Here is a 24,983-nt window from a genome sequence, read left to right as displayed (position 1 = left end):
TACTGTCTCACTTATTCATTCTCATCTGGACTATTGTAACTCTCTACTAATCGGCCTCCCTCTTACCAAACTCTCCCCGCTCCAATCTGTCCTGAATGCTGCAGCCAGGATCATATTCCTCACCAACCGTTACACCGATGCATCTACCTTGTGCCAGTCATTACACTGGCTACCCATCCACTCCAGAATCCAGTACAAAACTACTACCCTCATCCACAAAGCACTCCATGGCTCAGCACCACCCTACATCTCCTCTCTGGTCTCAGTCTACCACCCTACCCGTGCCCTCCACTCCGCTAATGACCTCAGGTTAGCATCCTCAATAATCAGAACCTCCCACTCCCGTCTCCAAGACTTTACACGTGCTGCGCCGATTCTTTGGAATGCAGTACCCAGGTTAATACGATTAATCCCCAATCCCCACAGTTTTAAGCGTGCCCTAAAAACTCATTTGTTCAGAGTGGCCTACCGCCTCAATGCATCAACCTAACCATCCCTGGGTGGCCCATTCAAAAAAAAAATCAGGTTCCTCTCATCATGTTCTCATACACTTTATGCAGTTAATAGCACTCTGTGTCTGTACTGTTACATACTTAGGCAGGTAACTGGTTCATGCAGCTTTACATGAACACCCGAGCCTTACACTATGGCTGGTCCAAATAACTAAAGCAATTGTTACCATCCACCTCTCGTGTCTCCCCTTTTCCTCATAGTTTGTAAGCTTGCGAGCAGGGCCCTCATTCCTCCTGGTATCTGTTTTGAACTGTGATTTCTGTTAAGCTGTAATGTCTATTGTCTGTACAAGTCCCCTCTATAAGTTGTAAAGCGCTGCGGAATATGTTGGCGCTATATAAATAAAAATTATTATTATTATTATTATTATTATTAAATGCCTGGGTGTCTACTGAATTGGAACAGGAAGCACGAGTCTAGTTTTAGGCCTCGTGGGCAGAGCGAAAATTGCAAGATTTAAGATTTATTTTCATATGATTTTTTTTTCTTAAAAGAAACCCTTTTTTTAAAATATTCTTTACTTTTTAATATAAAATTTAAAATGAAATTTGATTTTAACAATAAACCATTTTCTGAAGACACATTCTACTGAAATCCAAAGAGGGGATTTTCCAGATGATAGTTGTACTTTGTCATTGAGCCGTGCCGCTCATTAGGATTCAAGGGATGCAATAATTCAGAAGTGTATCGCCCCTACTGTGAATATATTCAGGAGAAAATTAAATTATACATATAATGAACATATGATTATACTGCTTTGAAAAGTAAGATTTTAATCAAAATCTTACTCAATACAAGAACAATTTCCAAAACATGGAATGGACACTGCCACCACCATGTTTCACTGTAGGGACCATGCATTTTTCTAAATTAATTGTACTAATTTTTTGGTGCCTACAGTGAGACCTGGTGGTGGCAGTGTCCTTATTTGGACACTGCTGGTGTCAGGTGCTACATATCATTGATGGGTTCATGAATTCACAGATGTCCTGTTCTATAGTGACAGAGAAGATGCCGCCATCACTACATGCTCTTGGTAGACAAGCACTTTCCCAACATGAAAATGATCCAAAACACACATCTGTTGCATTTCTGAATACAGGGTGAAAGTGATTCAGTGACCAACTGTCTCCTGATCTGACCCCAACTGGACACCTATTGTGAAGTCTGAAGAGAGAAAATGGGAAAAATAGAAGTTGCAATATGTCGCCAATTTGTACCATGCAAGCCTAGAAGACTCGGTGCTGTCCTTAAAAATCATGGAAGCCATATCAAATACTAGATGTAGAAGTTTTCGATGTGGGGTGTGTTCATTTTTCCATCAACTAATTTTAAACTCTGTTTATTAAATGCATAGTCGTACATACAGGCAATGAAAGCCAACAAATACCATGAATTTAACACTTAACCCCCCCCAAAAAAGAAAAAACAAACCATAGCCACTGCCACTGTGCCATCAACTAATTTGAGTAAACCTGAAGATTTTGAGATGAAAGTTAAATTATTAATTTCACTGTCATGTTTTGGGTTAAAAAATATTCTATGAAACTCAGTCAAGTAAAAAAAAAATTAAATATATATAAAGTTTGGGCGCCCCAGGTCAAAATCACTGTTATTGTGAACAGATACGCAAGTTGAAGATGAAATGATCTCTAAAAAGCCTAAAGTTAAAGATGACACATTTCCTTTATATTTTAGGCAAAAAAAGTAATATATAGTCATTTTTGTACATTTTAAAAATAAAGGAAAATGGGCTGATGTAAAGATTTGGGCACCCTTGGAGATTTAATTAGCCTGTTAGGGTTATGGTTTGTTAACTATCATTGTTAGGAAAGGCCAGGTGATGAAAATTTTCCAGCTTTATAAAAACCCAGCCTCCTCTAACCTTGTTTCAAAAAACTGCAGCCATGGGTTCTTCTAAGCAGCAGCCTAGCACTCTGAAAATGAAAATGGTGGAGGACCACAAAGCAGAAGGCTATAAGAAGAGAGCAAAGCGTTTTCAGAAAGATTTAACTCTGGAGTTGTGGTGCATTGTTGTACTATTTAGAGACATCTACACAAATATGGGCTTCATGGAAGAGTCATCAGAAGAAAACCTCTCCTGCATCCTCACCATAAAATTCATAGTCATAGGCATGCAAAAGAACATCAAAACAAGCTTCATGCATTTTGGAAACAAGTTCCATGGAGCGATGAGGTTGAAATATAACTCTTTGGCCACAATGATCACAGGTATGTGTGGAGAAAAAAAGGCACAGACTTTCAGGAAAAGAACATCTCGCTAACCACTAAGCATAGGAGTGGATCAATCTTGCTTTAGCAATGCGTTCCATTACAGGGAACATTTCATGGGTAGAGGAAAGAATGGATCCAATGAAATTTCAACAAATTTTTGGTGCAAACATAACACCATCTGTAAAAAAGCTGAAGACGAAAAGAGGATGACTTCTACAAGTGGACACTGGTCCTAAACACACGTCAAAATCCACAATAGACAACCTCAATAGGCGCAAGCTGACGGTTTTACAATGGCCCTCACAGTCCCCTGATCTGAACATCATTGAAAATCTGCAGCTAGACCTCAAAATAGCAGAGGATGCAAGACGGCCCCGGAATCTCACAGAACTGGAGGAATTCTCCAAGGAAGAATGGAGGAAAATCCATCAAACAAGAACTGAAAGACTCCTGTCTGGCCACAAAAAGTGTTTACAGACTGTGATACTTTCGAAAGGGGAGCTACTAGGTGACAACCATGCAGGGAGCCCAAACTTTTCAATTGGCCCATTTTCCTTTTCGTAATTTTTAAAATGAAAAAAGATGACTATATATATATATATATATATATATATATATATATATATATATATATATATATAAAGGAAATGTGATAGCTTTAACTTTAGGACTTTTAGAGATCATTACATTATATACATATATATATAAGTATATATACATATAGTCTTCCAGCCCCATAGGAAGCTTTCTAAGGCAGATGTTCTCATCAATCCCTGACAAGCTGTAGTCCGGAGTCATAACTTGGCCGTGTAGCCTCACCAATCACTATAGCCCCAATGTCACGCTATGTAATAAAGATAAGTCAGAGGTTGTCTGCAGAGCACGAGGCGCAATATCTCTAAATTATAGAACAAAACCCATTACGGTTTTGATTACAAAACTTCAATATCATCTATAAAAGGTCCAGAATTAGGGCAGAAGGCAAAGATGAAAGGTGGAAATGATTAAATATAAGGGGATGGACTGTAAAACAGAAAATATGGATATGGATATAATCGGCATGTAATATACGGGAGAAGGAGGTATGCAGAGACTGTCTATAATGTTGTATTTCCTTATTGGGTTCATGTAAGTGGCATGGGCACCTTCATCCACTTCTTCACAGCTTTGCTGATGGATCTTTGATCTGAGGCCTCCACTGATTGCAGAAATGAAGAAGTCAGGAAAAGTCCAGGCAAAGCTAGGACAATATGTAATCATGCTAAAGGTCCTGAGGGCCAAATCACTATGGTTATATGGCATTTTGGAAACTCCATGTATAAAGTCTTCTGTAATTCATCTTCTGTAATCAACAAACCTAAGAACAAATCAATAACTCTATTAGCCACCATCTCCTGCAAGGTCAACACTTGGGATCCGTTCTAACTCAAGGTGAAAGATAACACTCATATGTAATAGACCTCTGTATTTCAGCACCTTGGACAACAAACATGACAGCATCTTCTAATATCCCCACAACGGAAGCTCAAACATTAAAGAGACTGACATGGTCTCCAAATATCCATCTTGTGGACCTTAAGAAGTGAGGAAAGTATCTACGAAAGCTTCTTGTCCATGAAGATGAGATCATATGGTAAATTCTATATCCGTCCATATGGTCTCTGAGATCAACACATGGAGGTCACATTATAGTTGTAGGTCTATTATATAGACTTTTCGTAGAAATTAATTTCCACGTCTTTCAGTACTTTGGACAGGACAGGTTCTAGTCATTCTAAAATGATGGGATACTCAGAAACTTGGCTATAGAATGGAGGTATAGTATCAATGTACACTTCCCAATAATATGCACAAGGGCATGTAAACTGCCCCTCAGCTGCCACCCTGATCTTTTTGGCCAACACACAAGGACCACTTTATAATTGCAGGTCTATCACGATGTAGGAGCCCTCTCAGTCAATAATTAGTCTTTTACATGATCAGGTTGCAAGACATTTTTGGTGGGTTGGATGGAAAACAGGATTGGTCTCTGTATGAGCTCCACATGGTGGGGTCCTCATATTTGAGAAGGAGTTTTTGGTGTGGTATCCAACTGTTTTTCTTGAGGAGCCAACCTGCCAACTCTTGGTAGTGTTGTCTATGCTCCCTTCCAGTCCATGTCAATGAGGGAATGTATGGACACCATCTGCCATGTTCTCTAAGTTCACCATTTGGGTGCAGGTAGTTCCTATCTCCCAGTTTTGCCCCCTTACTTTGGCTGCTGAATTTCTGCTCTGGGTTTGGACATTTTTGACTGATTGAAAAAAAAACAGCCATTGGCTTCATCTTGAGAACTTCCAATGTGGTTGCTTGCTCTTGCAAGGTCTAGGAAGCTGGATCTGGGCAAATGCTATCGCCCAGGAAACATCGTATAGACCTGAATAGAGAAGCAAAGTGATGGCCGGGGACAGGAACTACTAGGATTTGGACTACAATGATCTTGGCCATGTTGTATTGAAATTTGGGGCCATCATTGTTCGATCGCAACAGTGGCTATAAGCCCTGATAAGGAGCTTCATGGGCCTTCTATGTGGATCCATTAAAACCTCTCAACATCTTGTACAGTAGAGAAGACAGTCTGTAGCTAGGATCTTACAGAACTATCTGTTGTAGATTTTAGTACAGGAGACGGGGGTATCTATTGTATCCATGTGGCCTTCTTCTCCATCTGGATAAGGACATGGGTGTAAACACTTCCCCATCTGCCTCCGCAGATTCTTTGGCCCTTTGTATGGATGCATTTGCATTTCAGAACCTTGGATAGCAAACATCATTGGTTTTCTGTGAACTCCACATAGGGGGTCTTGACTTCTAAGGAGAAGTCCTATAAAACTGGACAATGCCCAGAAATGATACGTGTGGCCTGCAGAATTTGCAAATGAACATAGTAGCTCGTGTGTGAACAAGAACATTTGGAGAATATATTAAATGTGGCCGGCGGTGACACAAAGACTATTCCTACAGGGCGAGCCTCGCAGCGCGCTGAGATGACCCTTTCTGTTACTGGAGGACAAAGTGCACTGGCCTCAGTAACACACGCACAAGGATCGGGTGGGTCCTACCGTCCTCCAGAGGGGCTATTAGACAGTGATAAATGGCTTTATAGCCCAGATGCTCTGCGTCTTATTAGAGGACAATGCGTTTCTATACCAATCTCAGTGTGTACACATTGTAATAATAAAGATATATATGAAAAGTGGACTCATTTGTCAGGTTCAGTTGTCAGACCCTTGGACTTGGACACAATAATAACCCTTCAATATAAGAAGTCTAATTAGTGAAATATACTGATGTAGCAGTGCTGACTGGGTCGTGAAGACTTTGCGGCTACATGGTTAAGATATTATTAGGAGAGGAATAAGAAACTGCAGTAGATGTGGTAAATGAGTATTACACTAAATGTAGATTGTAAGAGATATAGTGGTGATAAAGGCGGTATTATTAGTAGATAACTACATGTAACACCGGGTAGATGTTTCTGTAATAATGTAGGCGACATTTCGGTAGTAGATGTAGCAGATGTTCCTGTAGCTGTAGCATATCTCTCTGTAGTAGACGTTTGTGTAGTAGATGTAGCAGATGTTCCTGTAGATGTAGCAAATCTTTCTGTAGTATATGTTTCTGTAGTAGATGTAGCAGATGTCCCTGTAGATGTAGCATATCTTCCTGTAGTAGATGTTTCTGTAGTAGATGTAGTAGATGTCCCTGTAGATGTAACATATCTCTCTGTAGTAGACGTTTGTGTAATAGATGTAGCAGATGTTCCTGTAGATGTAACATATCTTTCTGTAGTAGATGTAGTAGATATATCTGGTGGTAGATGTAGCAAATATCTCTGTAGTAGATGTAGATACTTCTGTAGGAGATATATCTGGAAGGACATGTATTAGATGTATCTGGTAATAGATGCAGTAGATGTATCTAGCATTAAATATGGTAAATGTACATATATCTATTAGCAGATGTAGGCAAGTTTCTCGTCACGGGTTTACCACGACAGAGAGCAGCCAGAAGACCGCAGTGTCTGATTTCTCCTACTCCTGCACTGATTACAAGCACTTCACCTTCATATTAAACAGTATAGGTTTCTTTTAGAAATGTAGGGGTTAATCTGCTCAGTTGAGAGCTCTTGGAAGCTTTCCGGCATTAAGGCTCTCAGCTGTTCACTTCCCTCTTCAATATATTCTGGGCCCTGGCAAACACTCATTGCCAGAGTTAGCTTATGCTGCATGGTTGGATATTGTGGTTTGTTGTTGTTTGAGAAGGCGTTTGGCGGATTTATCTGAGACTGATGCTAGGTTTTGGGTGTGTTCTAATTCCAGTCTTTCTCCTGGTTTGGTTTTTCTCCATCCTCCACTGCCCGGTGTTTACCTCTGTTGTTTGTGTGAGTATATTTGTAAGATTAAAGGGATAAAGGGGTGCTCACTATCTCTTAAGGATGTTGGTGCTCTGAAGAAAATAGCATATAAAAAATAACAGAGAACTTCAGCACTATATTTGTATGATTGGTATTTTCCTTTATCCCTGTTCGTATTACCTGGTTAGTCTGGTTGGTGTATTACGGTACACTGCTACTCCCCTCTTCCCTGGGTGGGGGAAGGGTACAGCCAAAGGGCAGATTCAGGAGCTAATTCAAGGTATGTGGCCCCGGTGTCTTCATCATCAAAAGGAATCCGACGAACAGGGCGAGTTAGGGCACCCTTTGCGTTAGGGACAGGGAAGGAACCCCTGGCCCCAGGATATTCGACAACAGAGTTGTGACATTTCTGTAATTGTTTGGTTCCTCTCACAGGGGTTATTTGGTTCTTTGAGAATCTGTATGTATTTACTGACTTATCACACAGGTAACCGTGTTTTGCAATGCAATAATAGTAAAGGTCACATGTGACTCTGCTCCCATAGTTTACCAACTGTGGTGGCATTACGGTTGTGGTTATCCCATGATTATACAATGATTCACGTTTCACCACATTGTCTAAAATAGAAACCATATTCAGCCAAGCCACTTTTGTGAGCTGCTTGACTGTCACTGCCTATATTCCCGCCAATCATCTTTCCTTAAGACCTAGTTAAGCAATATTGGAGCCTCCTAAGAAAGTGATTTTCTCATAAAGAACTCGAGCTCTAGGATGAGATCCCCTACAGCATCTGTAATGGCTGCCATATCGTACGATATATGTAGGGGTAATTAGAGCAGGTTGGTCAACCAGACCCGCAGATTGATAGCATCACCCAGCTACAATAATGTCCAATTAATATGTGCAATTCTCAGCTACATACAGATACACAATAGTCTGCACTGAAAGCCATGAATAGCCGTGAGCGAGCAAAGGTCAATCGAATTTAGGAGGTGTGAATAGCTGACACTTGGCTAATAATGGCTTCTCTTGATGGAAGAGGTGATGATAAGGTTTACGCTTCGAAATTGGAGAAAGTAGCTGATAAGTGAGACTCAGCCATAGATTGATTTGCTGTAAAGGTCCTTACAGTGGAAGCGATATCCATTATTGATGGCATCGGGGCACCTAGTACATACCACCTAATCCCAATACAGATGGGACCATCACCGACGTGCAGGAGAATACACCAATATATTGCATGGCTTTAAAAAAAATACTCAACCACATTTGTAATTTTATGGTTATCTAATAAGTATTTTATGTACATCTGATGCCATTTTTAAGAAGTGATGTCATCATGATGGGTGATGATGTCACCTCATACTCGCTCAACTTATCAACTAGCTGTCATTAGAGCTACAAATAAATTAAGGGGGGATCAACATTAGCTCTTATCATCTGGAAAGTGGACATCTGACCCTATAAACTACAGGTCTTCTAACTCTGACCAACAAATATATATATTTGAGACAATTGCCTGGGATTATATATGAGAAGGAACTAAGGTCCATACCCCGAGCCTGCGCCACCTTGAAAACCAAGGGTGGTGGTAGAGGTCTGCTTCAAACCTTGCTATTTACCTTCAAGGCCCCATCTAATTTCAGGTGGCCTCTTTCCATGTAGGCTGGTCACATCATTCAGTCAATGCACTGCCGGGACTGAGTCTAAGGCTGGCCAAACAATCTAAATGACTGTCGGCTGAACGATATTTTGTCAGCCATCTTAGCCATCTGTCCCATCCACAGGAGTGGCGATCATCCAACTGACACATCGACCAGCAGCTTATCTCTGGGAGAGCAATGCAACCGCCAATCTGAAATTGGACATGTACGATAGAGATCTCTCCCAAGCATTGGTCAGCCAGTTCCCCCATACGCATGAGACCGTTGGTCAAACCCATCAATATCGGTGGGTTCAGTCAACTCAAAGGGGTTGCCTAGGACTTTAACATTGATGGCTTATCCATGGTGAGGGTACGCACCGGCACCCCCGCCAATTAGTTGTTCCCGGTGTCGGTGCCAGCTGAAACTGCTCGGTTTCGGAGCTGGACAGCTCTGTCAATGGAATAGTGGACGATGCTCAAAACTACACATCCAACCCCTACTGAAAGAATAGGGGGCAGATATTCAGTACAGACATTGATAACCTTTCCTAAAGATTGGCCATCAATGTTAAAGTCCCAGACAACCCCTTTAATCCTAATGTGTATGGGGGTCCTAAGTTGCAAACATGTGTAACCACCTTTCCTATAGATAACAGTAAAAATGGTCAAGTGTGGTCAGATCACAAAGAAAGGCAGGTAGACCCTTATAAATATTAGGGGCCTCCACCATCATGAAATCTTTCTGAACTCAGTCACTCAATTAAAAGATTTGTCCAGTCTGATGAAAGGGAACCATTCCCCCAAAAGACATAATTGGAACTTATTATATAAGTAAAACTTTTTTTTATTACAAATGTCAATTCAATAAATCTTTATCAGTGCTGACAATCCATTGGGTTCTCCATCAGAGCCAGAAAAGATATATTTTTTCAAAAACCATAGTCTTCTGGCTCTAAAGGTGCGTCACGGCCCCAGTTAGTCTCCGGTTAAGGATCCTGCACTTGGACACCGGACAGCTGCATCGGACCCCACCACTCCTTCCCCATGCGATGGCACAGGCTCGCCGGTAACATTGATTGTTGGGGCCCAGTGCAATAACCTGAACCTAGCACACAAATTAACTTTTATTTCTCTGTAATATTAATTTGGCTCGGTAATTTAATTAATGATTTGATACCTTTTTCTGCAAGTTGTGAATCAAGTATAATAGAACTACTCATTACATTAACACTCCTTCACAGGGGCCTACCGGAGAATTCTCCTCTTCTCCGGTCGGCCAGTCCGAGCCTAGAGATATAACTACTGAAAAAATTTGAGTAGCCCCTTGTTGACCCTGTTAGGATAGAGGGTCCATTTTTGCTTTCTTCCTTACCCTAGTAAACGGTGTGGTTAGTGCAGAAATGTATCTAAAAAAAGAGGGTCACTACTGGGTTGCCATGAATTTATGGGATGGAGAGGGGGCACGTGGGTCCTTTTAGCTCTCAGCCCTCCGGCACTGAGCGATTGATGGGTCAGGATCTCACAAAGAAGCAATTTCGACGGCACAGAGTGAATACATACAGGCACCATATGACAAGAATGAATACTGCTTGCCTTATTTTACATGATTTCGCCCCAGCTAAACAGTTGTCTATTTCCAATATCCATTTCCTAATCACATCCACCGGGTCTAGAACTAGAGAAAGCCCTTGAGGCAACGGCTGCGCTAAGACAAATCAAAGAATGAGTACCTTCCATTATGGTGATAAGCTGTGCTATCAGCGAGATGGAAAGCTAACCCAATTTACAGAGGCTTAGCAGTCTGTGTCACATATACTCTGGACTCCCGGCTCATCAAGACGGCTTTGTGTATAGCAACGCTATAAGAGCAACCGTCCGGAACGTCTAGGGTTAAACAAGGCACTGACTTTGTAACCTTCACAGATGTAGCAGTGCTGAATATGTGTGTCAGTGTCAGTGTGATCCAGGGGGGACACCAGTGCTGAGTTCAGAATGTTCATATTTGGAAACAATGTATCACATTTCCCAACATTCTATTTGCAACAGTTGCAGTAGAATCCACCCTTTCATTACTCATACCCCTATTTTAGGACAAATTATAATATCTCCTTTCTTGTCATTCCAATCTGGACCAGTCTGTCACCAATAATCTCCATTATCTCTATTCAGACTTATGCAAATTCTGCCATTGTGTCCAAACAGCGCTAATTAACCTTCCATGGAAACCACATGAAAACACAGCCTCATCATTTTCCTCCTCAACCCATATGACACAAAGGATCAGCCGGCCACACATTTCACCCTGGCATCACTAAGGGCAGGGCTGCGGTGCCCTTATAATCTGACCATTGAGTGCCTGGATAAATGCAGGATATCTGTGGGAGGGTAAGTGGATCTGCCCTCATGGCACCAAGATGGCATTGAGACAGACAGGCAGGTTTTTATTCCCACCTATATAGTATAATACGGTTTATTAAGCAGCGTTAACTGTCTAATGACCGGGCATCCTTGCCATTCAATTGGTCATTTTGAGGCTGACCGCGGGCAGCGCCACCCATCCTGACACATTGCATGCACCATGAGCCTCTCTTATACAAAGCCAATCAAGCCTGCAATGCTGATCATTGGATTACAAGCACAGGACGACATCCAGAGCCGAAATAACGGCGTCTCCAGCGCCCGTCACACTGTGAAATGATGTCCTGGAGGAACCTCATTTACTAAATGTATGTCACTGCCAAACGCAAACTTGTCACTGCGGTCAAATAAGAAATCAGGCCAGCTGGAAAGTTTCATCCTGAGCTTCTGTATCCAGAACAGAAGGCAATAAAAAGAGATAAATGTAAAATCCACAACACTGAGAAATGACAGCGGCCCAGAAACACTCACCCCAATGGTGACCCTAAGGACAAAGCACTTTACTGTCATATGGACCATCCAAACACAAGCTGAAAGGATAAGACTGATAGATAATAGATAGATGATAGATAATAGATAGATAGATAGATGATAGATAGATAGATAGATAGATAGATAGATAGATAGATAGATAGATAGATGATAGATAGATAGATAGATAATAGATGACAGCTAGATAATAGATTATAGATAGATAGATGATAATGGATAAATAGATAGATAATAGATAGATAATAGATAGATAGATAGATAATAGATAGATAATAGGTAGATAATAGATAATAGATAGATAATAGATAGATAGATAGATAGATAGATAGATAGATAGATAGATAGATAATAGATAGATAGATAGATGATAGATAGATAATAGATAGATAGATAGATAGATAGATAGATAGATAGATAGATAGATGATAGATAGATCGATCGGTAGATAATAGATAGATGATATATAGATAATAGATAGATAGATAATAGATAGATAATAGATGATAGATAGATAATAGATGGATAGATAGATAGATAGATAATAGATAGATAATAGATAGATAATAGATAGATAATAGATGATAGATACATGATAGATAGATAGATAGATAGATAGATAGATAGATAGATAAATAGATAGATAATAGATTATAGATAGATAGATGATAATGGATAAATAGATAGATAATAGATAGATAGATAGATAGATAATAGATGATAGATAGATAATAGATGATAGATAGATAATAGATAGATAGATAGATAGATAGATAGATAGATAGATAGATAGATAGATAGATAATAGATAGATACCTAGATAATAGATTAACAACATCCATCCCCCCCAGCTCCCCATCAGGTAACACTACACGCCCCATCATCCTCTGTGGACCCCACATACAGCACACTGAGCCCCCCTCTCACCTGTCTTCCACCGGTAGACACTTTCTCCGTCCTGTTCTCCCTCCGCTCCCCATAGCGCCGCCGCCAGGATGAGCACAATCCCCGCACAGCAGCGCCCGGATGAGGGGCTTCTCCCCCGCAGAGCCATCGCCTTCCTGTGGCCGCAGCCGGACACACTGAGCCGCTGCAGTCGGTCGGGCTTCACCCTCCGTTGTAGTCTCCGGTGTCAGCAGGAAGGAGCCTGTACCATGGAGGAACAATAGAGGCGCCTGGTGCTCGGGCTCTGCTACATCCTACACCCAGTCACCGGCAGCTTCCCGTCAGCTGGAGGGAGACATCTGTCCGCGGGGGGCTCCGCTCACTGCTCGGGCTCTGCTGGTCTGGGAGGTTGTAGGAATAAATTACACCAGCTGGAGAAATGGAAAAAAGAGAAAGAAAATTCAGAGAGAGGGAGGAAGGAAAAGCAGAAGACGAGCAGCAGCAGCAGCAGCGGCAGCAGCGAGGAGGACCAGCATGTGACTGCCACCAGGCTGCTGCCGGAGAGTGGGCTTCACCTGTCATAGGGTGGGAGATGGGGAAGGAATGTGATCAGGGGGGAAGAATGGCATCACACACAATACCACCATACACCGAAGACATAGCAGAATAATCAGAGCACAAGAGAATAAAAAACAGAATATAAAAACTAAAAATAATAGTACAAATACAACAACAATAATAATAATAGAAAACTGTAAATAATAATAACTATTATTATTATTATTATATGGTCACAGACATTTTACCAACTTTGCATTAATCAACACTACAAGCAATTGTAAGAAACGTTGTAGTTTATCTTATCAGAAAAATATGTTTCTCCCCTTATGAGCCACTTCACCTTCTCATGCCTCCTGAACTTATTATTCACCCAGAAAATGGTGTCTTGGTCAAGAGGGATCAGATTACAGCTTTCATATGTAGTCTAGGGAAGGGGAGAAGGCAGGTGCAGAGAGAAAAAGACAGGCACAGACACACAGAGTCCTGTGCTACAGTTTTCTAGTCTTTTCTCTTCTTCTAGTGCTAGAGCTGGATTCACAGTTACACTGCTCAGTGCTGTTGTATAATGTTAATGTCCTCTCTGCTGCTTCTACTGCGAAAGATATGTTAAGCTATATAGAAAAAGGAGAGCAGGAAGCCCACCTGGTCCACTGGTGGCTCCTAGAGAGCTGATAATTAGGGACAGAACTACAAAGGGAAATACTGGTGAGAAATGTGAGATATTTAATGCCCAGAAATGGTGTTATGTCTCATGTATACACACAACAGCTCCTATGGAAACCCCCTTAGAAGTCAATTAACCCCTTCACCCCCAAGGGTGGTTTGCACGTTAATGACCGGGCCAATTTTTACAATTCTGACCACTGTCCCTTTATGAGGTTATAACTCTGGAACGCTTCAACGGATCCCGGTGATTCTGACATTGTTTTCCCGTGACATATTGGGCTTCATGATAGTGGTAAAATTTCTTTGATATTTCCTGCGTTTATTTGTGAAAAAAACGGAAATTTGGCGAAAATTTTGAAAATTTCGCAATTTTCCAACTTTGAATTTTTATGCCCTTAAATCACAGAGATATGTCACACAAAATACTTAATAAGTAACATTTCCCACATGTCTACTTTACATCAGCACAATTTTGGAACCAAAATTTTTTTTTTGTTAGGGAGTTATAAGGGTTAAAAGTTGACCAGCAATTTCTCATTTTTACAACACCATTTTTTTAGGGACCACATCTCATTTGAAGTCATTTTGAGGGGTCTATATGATAGAAAATACCCAAGTGTGACACCATTCTAAAAACTGCACCCCTCAAGGTGCTCAAAACCACATTCAAGAAGTTTATTAACCCTTCAGGTGTTTCACAGGAATTTTTGGAATGTTTAAATAAAAATGAACATTTAACTTTTTTTCACAAAAAATTTACTTCAGCTCCAATTTGCTTTATTTTACCAAGGGTAACAGGAGAAAATGGACCCCAAAAGATGTTGTACAATTTGTCCTGAGTACGCCGATACCCCATATATGGGGGTAAACCACTGTTTGGGCGCATGACAGAGCTCGGAAGCGAAGGAGAAGAACTTATCTAGATGTGGGGTGAGCGCTTTGACCCACCAAGTGCTTCACAGAAGTTTATAATGCAGAGCCGTAAAAATAAAACAAAAATTTTTTCCCACAAAAAGTATTTTTTAGCCCCCAGTTTTGTATTTTCCCGAGGGTAACAGGAGAAATTGCACCCCAAAAGTTGTCCAATTTGGCCTGAGTATGCTGATACCCCATATGTGGGGGGGAACCACCGTTTGGGCGCATGGGAGGGCTCGGAAGGGATGGAGCGCCATTTGGAATGCAGACTTAGATGGATTGGTCTGCAGGCGTCACATTGCGTTTGCAGAGCCCCTAATGTACCTAAACAGTAGAAACCCCCCACAAGTGACATCATTTTGGAAAGTAGACCCCCTAAGGAACTCATCTCGATGTGTTGTGAGAGCTTTGAACCCCCAAGTGTTTAACTACAGTTTATAACGCAGAGCCGTGAAAATAAAAAATATTTTTTTTTCCACAAAAATTATTTTTTAGCCCCCAGTTTTGTATTTTCCCAAGGGTAACAGGAGAAATTGGACCCCAGAAGTTGTTCTCCAATGTGTCCTGAGTACGCTGATACTCCATATGTTGGGGTAAACCCCTGTTTGGGCGCACGGGAGAGCAGGGAAGGAGCACTGTTTTACTTTTTCAACGCAGAATTGGCTGAAATTGAGATCGGACGCCATGTCGCGTTTGGAGAGCCCCTCATGTTCCTAAACAGTGGAAACCCCCCAATTATAACTGAAACCCTAATCCAAACACACCCCTAACCCTAATCCCAATGGTAACCATAACCACACCCCTAACCCTGACACACCCCTAACCCTAATCCCAACCCTATTCCCAACTGTAAATGTAATCCTAACCCTAACTTTAGCCCCAAACCTAACCCTAACTTTAGCCCCAACCCTAACTGTAGCCTTAACCCTAGCCCCAACCCTAACCCTAGCCCTAACCCTAACCCTAGCCCTAACTCTAGCCCTAACCCTAACCCTAACCCTAGCACTAACCCTAGCCCTAACCCTAGCCCTAACCCTAGCACTAACCCTAACCCTAGCCCTAACCCTAATGGGAAAATGGAAATAAATACATTTTTTAAATTTTTTAATTTTTCCCTAACTAAGGGGGTGATGAAGGGGGGTTTGATTTACTTTAATAGCGGGTTTTTTAGCGGATTTTTATGATTGGCAGCCGTCACACACTGAAAGACGCTTTTTATTGCAAAAAATATTTTTTGCATTACCACATTTTGAGAGCTATAATTTTTCCATATTTGAGTCCACAGAGTTATGTGAGGTCTTGTTTTTTGTGGGACGAGTTGACATTTTTATTGGTAATATTTTCGGGCACATGACATTTTTTGATCGCTTTTTATTCCGATTTTTGTGAGGCAGAATGACCAAAAACCAGCTATTCATGAATTTCTTTTGGGGGAGGCGTTTATACCGTTCCGCGTTTGGTAAAATTGATAAAGCCGTTTTATTCGTCGGGTCAGTACGATTACAGCGATATCTCATTTATATCATTTTTTTATGTTTTGGCGCTTTTATACGATAAAAACTATTTTATAGAAAAAATAATTATTTTTGCATCACTTTATTCTGAGGACTATAACTTTTTTATTTTTTGCTGATGATGCTGTATGGTGGCTCGTTTTTTGCTGGACAAGATGACGTTTTCAGCGGTACCATGGTTATTTATATCCGTCTTTTTGATCGCGTGTTATTCCACTTTTTGTTTGGCGGTATGAGAATAAATCGTTTTTTGCCTCGTTTTTTTTTTTAAATTTTTTACGGTGTTCACTGAAGGGGTTAACTAGTGATATAGTTTTATAGGTGGGGTCGTTACGGACGCGGCGATACTAAATATGTGTACTTTTATTGTTTGATTTTTTTTATTTAGATAAAGAAATGTATTTATGGGAATAATAATTTTTTTTTCTTTAGTTAGGAATTTTTTTTATTTTTTTTTTTACACATGTGGAAATTTTTTTTTAACTTTTTTACTTTGTCCCAGGGGGGGACATCACAGATCGCTGATCTGACAGTTTGCACAGCACTCTGCCAGATCACCGATCTGACTCACAGTGCTGCAGGCTTACCAAGCGCTTGCTCTGAGCAGGCACTCGGTAAGCCACCTCCCTCCCTGCAGGACCCGGATGCCGCGGCCATCTTGGATCCGGGCACCTGCAGCGAGGAGGAGGTAAGAGACCCTCGCAGCAACGAGATCACATCGCGTTGCTCTGGGGGTCTCAGGGAAGCACGCAGGGAGCCCTCTCCCTGCGCAATACTTCCCTGTACCGCCGGCACACCTCGATCATGTTTGATCGCGGTGTGCCGGGGGTTAATGTGCCGGGGGCGGTCCGTGACTGCTCCTGGCACATAGTGCCGGATGTCAGCTGCGATAGGCAGCTGACACCTGGCCGCGATCGGCCGCGCTCCCCCCCGTGAGCACGGCCGATCGCGCTGGACGTACTATTCCGTCCTTGGGAATTAGGGCCCACCCCACATGGACGGAATAGTACGTCCAATGGCAGAAAGGGGTTAAGAGAGCGAGCGATGTGCAGCCACCTCTCCACTGACAGAGGCTGCAAATTGGGAGGTGCACATACTCAGCATAGTCCTACCTTCCTGGGTGGGCGCCACATCCTGGGAAGATACTGTCTATGCACTTGGCTATTATTATTATTATTATTTATTGTTATAGCGCCATTTGTTCCATGGCGCTTTACATGTGAGGAGGAGTATACATAATAAAAACAAGTACAATATTCTTAAACAATACAGGTCATAACTGGTACAGGAGGAGAGAGGACCCTGCCCGCGAAGGCTCACAATCTACAAGGGAAGGGTGAGAATACAGTAGGTGAGGATAGAGCTGGTCGTGCAGCGGTTGGTTGATCGGTGGTTACTGCAGGTTGTAGGCTTGTCGGAAGAGGTGGGTCTTCAGGTTCTTTTTGAAGGTTTCGATGGTAGGCGAGAGTCTGATGTGTTGTGGTAGAGGGTTCCAGAGTAGGGGTGATACGCGAGAGAAATCTTGTATGCGATTGTGGGAAGAGGAGATAAGAGGGGAGTAGAGAAGGAGATCTTGTGAGGATCGGAGGTTACGTGTAGGTAAGTGCCGGGAGACGAGGTCACAGATGTATGGAGGAGACAGGTTGTGGATGGTTGTGTTATCAGCATTAACAAAGAGTAAGGCAGCAAGGAAAAGAGAGAATTAAAGGTTTTCAACAATCGCAATCGTCTGTATCTCCGTCATCAACATGAGCTTCAGAAGAAGGGACTATTAATTGTATATAACAACTAAGGACTTCATCTGATTTAGTCTCATATTACAGTTAAAACTACAAACTATGTAAAGAAATATTCTCTTTGTGTCTCTTTATTTTAGCCATGTCATTCTCCACCCTTTTTGCAATCCTGTGCATAGTTGTAAGACAACTGTCTGCGGCAGGAGCCTCCCCCCAATGCTCTTCTCTGCGGTCAAAGAAAAATAGTGCTTCTTGGTCATCTACCAGGCAAAATGTAAGAGATCAAGACTCCTGACTTGTGGTGAGGCCCTCATGCACATTAGACCGCTGTTGGCCTCAGGATGGTTCCCGTGACGGCTGTCTCTCCCGACTTCCCCATTCATAGGAAAACTTAGCTCCACTGATTGTTCCTGTGTTCTCTATGAGAAAGCTGCTGCCAGATTCTCTGGCAGTGGTTTATCTCCCAGAGAACAAAAAAAGTCAGACATTGAAATTCCAATGCCCCGATCCCAATTTCTCGTGACATCATCATCATCCGGGGAGAGCCGAGCCCTCATACACATTAGACTGTCGGCCGACCCCGCTTATGTCAACGGGTTCAACCGATTATAATCTAATATGTGTGGGACCTGTAGGGTATGTGCACACGGTGCAGATTCCAGTGCGGATTTTTCTCCGTGGATTCTGCAGAATTTGCAGGTAAAATGACCTGTGTTTTACCTGCAGATTCCCTGCAGGTTTTCAGCCAAATCCGCAACGTTTGCAGATACCTTTATTCTTCTGCATCATCTTCCACTGTATGTAAAGAATGTTTATTCTGTGGTTTTTACAAGGGGCAAGGGCTTCAATGTAATGGGCGTATGGTGAGCATAACTTTGTTTGTTATTTTTAACTAAATTTGTAAAACGGCGCATATTTTATTTTACATAAGTGACTTTATTCTGGGTGTTTTTTATTTACAATATGACTATGGGGCTAGTAATGAATAGGTGTCTTATAGACGCCTCTCCATTACTATCCTCTGGGCTTGATGTCACTTGACAACATAAAGGTGACATCAACCCCACAAATATTACCCCACTTGTCACCACCACAGGGCAAGTGGAAGAGCCAGGCAAAGTGCCAGAATTGGCAGCACTAATAGATGCACCTTTTCTGGGGCTGCTGCGGGCTGCTATTTTTAGTATGGGGGCAATATCCACGGCCCCTTACCAGCTTGAGAATACCAGCCCCCAGTTGTCCGCTTTAGCTTGGCTGGTTGTTTTTTAATTAGTTATTTAAATATTTTTAAAAAACAGCATAGAACTCTCTATTCTTGATAACCAGCCTTGATAAAGTTGACAGCTGAGAGTTGCAGCCCGCAGATAAATACTCCCATCAGCCGGTGCCTGCTCTCGCTATTATCAGTGACACCAGGTATAGGATGATGGGAGTAGTACTCCCATCAGCCGCTGCCTCAGTGACCCGCAGTAAACTTTTTACCTCCGGTCACAGCTGCTGGTTTATGCTGTCATCTGACAGCGTGGGAACTGCAGCTCTCTGGCCGGTGGCGGCGATCTTACCGCCGATCAGAGGCAGTGTTTTCTGCCCTGTCTTGCAGATGACAGCGTGGCAAGCAATGGATGTTCAGACCCAATTCATCTAAGTGGGGTTTGGGTTGAGATACTGCTCTGGTACCCGAACTGAACTTTTTTTTTTAAATGTTCGTCCGAATCTGTCGGACCAAAACATCCAGCGGTCTGCCCATCGCTATTTAGGAGCATTATAATGACACTTCTATTTTTAAGGGCATCATGTGGGGATGTGCTGCAGAAGACCGGAGAAGATGGAAGTCTGCAGAGACGGCTGCGGATGAGAAAACGCAGCATGGAGTCTGGAAAAAATGAAAATGAAAAGAAAGAACAACCATGTCATCTATCAGGTACCTGGATGTAAAAAAAAATTTTCTGATGCAGACTAATTCTCCGATTTTTATTTATGTTAAGAACATTAAAGGGGTTGTCCAAGTTTATGATGAGCCTGCAGTTATTCTATGTGCCTGCAGGCTTCTCTCAGTGCACACTGCACACTGTCAGGATCCTCTGGTGCCGGCGATTTGCATACGTGCGGTGACGTGCCGACTGGACATGTGTGGCCTCACTCAATGAAAATGAAATAACAGAGGCCGGACACGTCTAGTCGGAATGTGGCCAGAAGTGTACAAATCACATACTTATGCTGACATATCCGTCCACTCTTGTCACCGGCAAGGGAGAATCCTAAAAGTGTGCAGTGTTTGCGCTGTGAGAATTCAGAAGCCTTGCAGCAACCTATAGTGACTGCAGACTTTCATCTCAAAGATGGTCGCACCCTTTAATTATAAAATGAAGCCCTGCAGCCAGTCCTAACCGCGTGGAATATCCTCACTGTTAGGATTCAGCTCTCAGTTTTTCACTGAACATTGAGAGAATTAGGAAGAGCAGCTCGTCGGCACGTGACTAAGTGTGCAAAAGCCATATGTGCTGGGGGGGGGGGGTGGGCGCCAAACTGACTGAAAACCAAGATACACCTCTGTCTGGAGGCACCGGGCGGCACAGTTTGAGGAGAGGAAGGTACTTGTGTCCCTGATTCCGGGCGATGCCACGGAGGTTTGGGACTACTTGTATGTTTAAGCCCCAAAAATCTTACATGAAGCCTCGTCTATTAATGTCACACGTTCCCTCGCTATTTACATCTGGCTAATCCCCTCCGTTGCATATATTAACCAGCATATAATTATTTTAGAATTAATTTCCCATTAAGCAGAAGCCACTGATGAGCTTTCAGCGGCCGTTGTGTCAATTTATTGATGGTCTTCGCCTGGTGAAAGTTTTAAGCACAAGACCCAGGTGCAGGGTTGGAGGACAGAGAAGAGCAGTAGCCCCGGGCCGCCGTCCTCCGGGGGCTGATAAAGTCACAGGATGCAGCATATATGAGCCTTGGTATATATATATATATATATATATATATATATATATATATATATATATATATATATATATATATATACGGGCTATGGCTGACACTACCATCACCTTCTACACATATCATTTTTGGGGGTCGTTAAGGCCAAAGCTGCACAAGTCAATGTCAATCACGTGTTTCGGAATGGAATATATAATTAGCATCATTGTTATGAAATCATCCATAAATCATCCAGATTGTGGCGCCTGAGGGGAAGGGTTTTGGAATCTGCCCCCGCACCCACGGCTCTGGCAACGTTTCCCTTCGATCTAGAAGTGACGACCAGTGTGATGTTCTTGGCTGCAGAGTTTCTCTCGAGACGTTCCGCCATTGTAGAGAACCGGCTCCGGATCCGACCTTGTACTTGTGCAGAATCGGTCCTGATGAAATAATGCGCTGGCGCTACCCGGCATAAATATTCTGGCATCAGAAGAAATTAGCCGCGGTGGTGGCGGTCGCTCTGCCTTTGTATTTACTTTCCACTCTGTTACGCATTTAAGAGGGAATTAAAGGCTCAGGAAGCCGAAGCATTGTGCGCCTGTGATTAAGAGAGATAAGCAAGTGCGGATTACTGGTCCTCAGCTGCGGAAAAACAGGCAGCCGCCACCAGATTATGGGCTGAGAAGAGATCCACAGAGATCCAGAGATAGATCTGACTTAGGCAAAGCATCTGGTATCCACAAGAGAGACACAGAACTTTCTATGAAATCAGAAAGATAGATAGATACATAATATATAGATAGATAATAGATAGATAATGGATAGATAATAGATAGATAATGGATAGATAATAGATAGATAATGGATAGATAATAGATAGATAGATAGATAGATAGATAGATAGATAGATAGATAATAGATAATAGATAGATAATAGATAGATAATAGGTAATAGATAGATTATAGATAGATAATAGATAGATAATGGATAGATAATAGATAGATAATAGATAGATAATAGATAGATAATGGATAGATAATAGATAGATAGATAGATAGATAGATAGATAGATAGATAGATAGATAATAGATAATAGATAGATAATAGATAATAGATAGATAATAGATAGATAATAGATAGATAATGGATAGATAATAGATAGATAATAGATAGATAATAGATAGATAATGGATAGATAATAGATAGATAATGGATAGATAATAGATAGATAGATAGATAGATAATAGATAGATAGATAATAGATAGATAGATAATAGATAATAGATAGATAATAGATAGATATAAAATAGATAGATAACAGATAGATATATAATAGATAATAGATAGATAATAGATAGATCATAGATAGATAGATGATAGATAGATAATAGATAGATAGATAGATAGATAATAGATGGATAATAGATAGATTATAGATAGATAGGTAATACATAGAGAATAGTACCACACAGTACAGTACTATAAGTCTGATTAGTCAGTACATCAGCAGTGCCCTTGTTTCCTAAATATTGCTGCCATACAGTAATGAAACTACAGTGCCATCTATTTTCATATAACAAGGTGCATTTAATCAATATCGCCATATAGTACTGAAACAACAATGATATATGGTCTCAAGAAGCACTGACATATACTGCAACAACAGAGCCATTCATTCCCAAAATAATACCACCATACACTGCTTGAAACAGTGCCATCCATTTCCTAAATAATACCGTCACACAGTGTTGAAATAACAAGGCCTTCAGTTTCCTAAAGAACACTACATTTAGTGCCTGAACACCAGTGCCATGCATTTCCAAGTACTATCGCCATCAAGTGCTGAAGGAACAGCGACATCTCATTAACAAGTAATAAATAAACAGCCATAAGGTGCTGAAACAACAGTGCTTCATGGCATCCAAGCAGTACCACAGTGCCGTTCATTTCCGTATACAGTGCACAAATAACAACGTCATCCATTTCTCAGCTAATACTGCCATAACTTGCTGAAACAATAGTCACATACACTGTTCAAGTAATAACACCATACAGCGCTGACACAACAGTGTCGTATATTTCCAAGGCACAAAGATCAAATGAGCTTAACCAGAGTGCAACGCAGTGAAACTATCATTATGTAACACAACATCAGTGCTATTTATTTCCTAATACAATGCTTAAAAACAGTGCCACCCAATTCCCAAATAATCCCGCCATAAGGAGCTGAAACAAAATTGTCCTATGCACTAATCATGCAATATTGCAATTATTGCAAATAATGTTGCCAAGTGCAATATCGCCATAAAGCTAAAAACAACAGTACCGCCATCTCCCATATTGAGCAATGTATGGCACTGTTGCGTGTGCACTGTAAAGTAAGACCGCCATAGCATGCTGAAATAAGGCAAGTCCCCTAATAATACCACTACAACACCACTTTTTGCTGCTAATACCCTGCAGTGCTGATATAACAGCGCCATATATCCCAGAAACTAGAATCGTCATCTCCCTGAAGAAGAAGTTTCTGGAGAATGATTTGTCTTCAGAGCAGGTACAGAGATGGCAGCCCCATGTAAGACAATTATCTGGTGAGCGCGGGTCCGTGCTCTCGACTCGCGCTGGCTAAGTACATGACACTCAGAGGTGCTATTACTTTTACGCTGCCTCCATTTGCCTGTGTACGTTGTTAATTACCTAAATGGAGCGAGATATTGGTGACCTGGCGCCCCCGCCATCAACGTGCCAGTGTTGTTAACAGGCAATTCATTATGTGTTGTCTTCTAGGCGCAGAGTCATGTGATCAGGAAGGCACTTATGGAGTAATTAGTGAAGCCAGCTGAGGCGCAGGACCGGGGTCTCCGAAATGCCACAGCTGACTATACTGGATAGTCAGTAGTGATGAGCAAACGTGATATTTGCTATTGACTGCAGCATCTCAGGGGTTAAACTCCGGGGTCAGGAACTCCGATCTCGGCCGTTACAGCAACTATAGATGGTGAGGACATGGTGCACCGTCTACTTGGGTACTCATGTCAGCACCGTATAAAAGTATTTTGGGGATGTGTATGGCACTGTTGTGTCAGCACTGTATAACAGTATTTTGGGGATGTGTATTGTGACACCCCAGGAATCCAGTTGTCTCAGTGGTATTGCCTGCCTCTCGGGGAGGGTGATGTCATGCCTGGAAGCGAGAAGGAATCCCCTTAGCAGGTAACACTAGCATACAACACTTTCCTGACTCCAGGCCAGAAGGGGGAGCTCTAAACCCAGTTTCAGGGTAGCTTCCCTATAAGTTCTGGTCTGGAGGAGGAGTTAGAAGTCAGTCTGTGTGAGACAGTGAAGGGAGAGGAAGCAAGAGGAGAGAGAAGCTGGGACTGGAGCTGCGATTGAGCTCACTCCTGGGATAAAGCGCAAGAAACCAAACACCGGGGTCCGAGGTTGTGGGACCTGTATGCCCCACAGCAGAAACTAGAGGGCAGCAGATTGCAGGTCTTCTAGCCACGACTAAAGAAAAAACCTAGCACTCAACTGATGCTTATGTGCAAATTTTATTGTAGTACCCAAAAACGTTTCGGTCCCTCAAGCGGACCTTCATCAGTTACGTACTAAACTGAAGCTCGGGCATAAGAGACAATATTGTCTCAGGGCACTTGTACCTGCAGCGTCTTGGCAGAACGCTGTACTGGATAGAATGCTGTGGAGGATCAGGCGTGATGTGCTGCTGTCAGACGCGGTGTCCACCGCTGGACACCGCGTCTGACAGCAGCACATCACGCCTGATCCTCCACAGCATGAAGGTCCGCTTGAGGGACCGAAACGTTTTTGGGTACTACAATAAAATTTGCACATAAGCATCAGTTGAGTGCTAGGTTTTTTCTTTATTTGGATTAAGGTGTGGGAGCCTACCTTAGCACCATTTGACCAGTAGTGCACACGCTATTTTCTTCTAGCCACGACTGACACCCGAAGGCACAGCAGCAGATTAGAGCCCAAAGTTACCACGAGAAAGGGACACCTGTATAAAGGCTCAAGCTGCCTGCCATGCGGGTAGTGTCCACCTAAGAGGACAGATTGAGAGAGGGA

The 24,983-nt window shown here is 42.1% G+C and overlaps 1 protein-coding gene across 1 annotated transcript in view; it reads right to left on the bottom strand.

Moving 5' to 3' along the window:
- The window catches only part of THSD7A (thrombospondin type 1 domain containing 7A), a 479,581-nt gene that overhangs the window by 269,413 nt on the left and 185,185 nt on the right, over positions 1-24,983 (bottom strand). The window contains exon 3 of the mRNA XM_077268105.1: positions 12,625-13,013. Within this exon, the coding sequence (XP_077124220.1) occupies positions 12,625-12,751 (127 nt within the window). The 5' untranslated portion in view covers positions 12,752-13,013. The remainder of the gene's footprint in view (positions 1-12,624; positions 13,014-24,983) is intronic.

This window comes from Ranitomeya variabilis, chromosome 6 (genome assembly GCF_051348905.1).
Source record: "Ranitomeya variabilis isolate aRanVar5 chromosome 6, aRanVar5.hap1, whole genome shotgun sequence".
Taxonomy (NCBI): domain Eukaryota; kingdom Metazoa; phylum Chordata; class Amphibia; order Anura; family Dendrobatidae; genus Ranitomeya; species Ranitomeya variabilis.
This window is presented reverse-complemented; position numbering and strand designations above follow the sequence as displayed.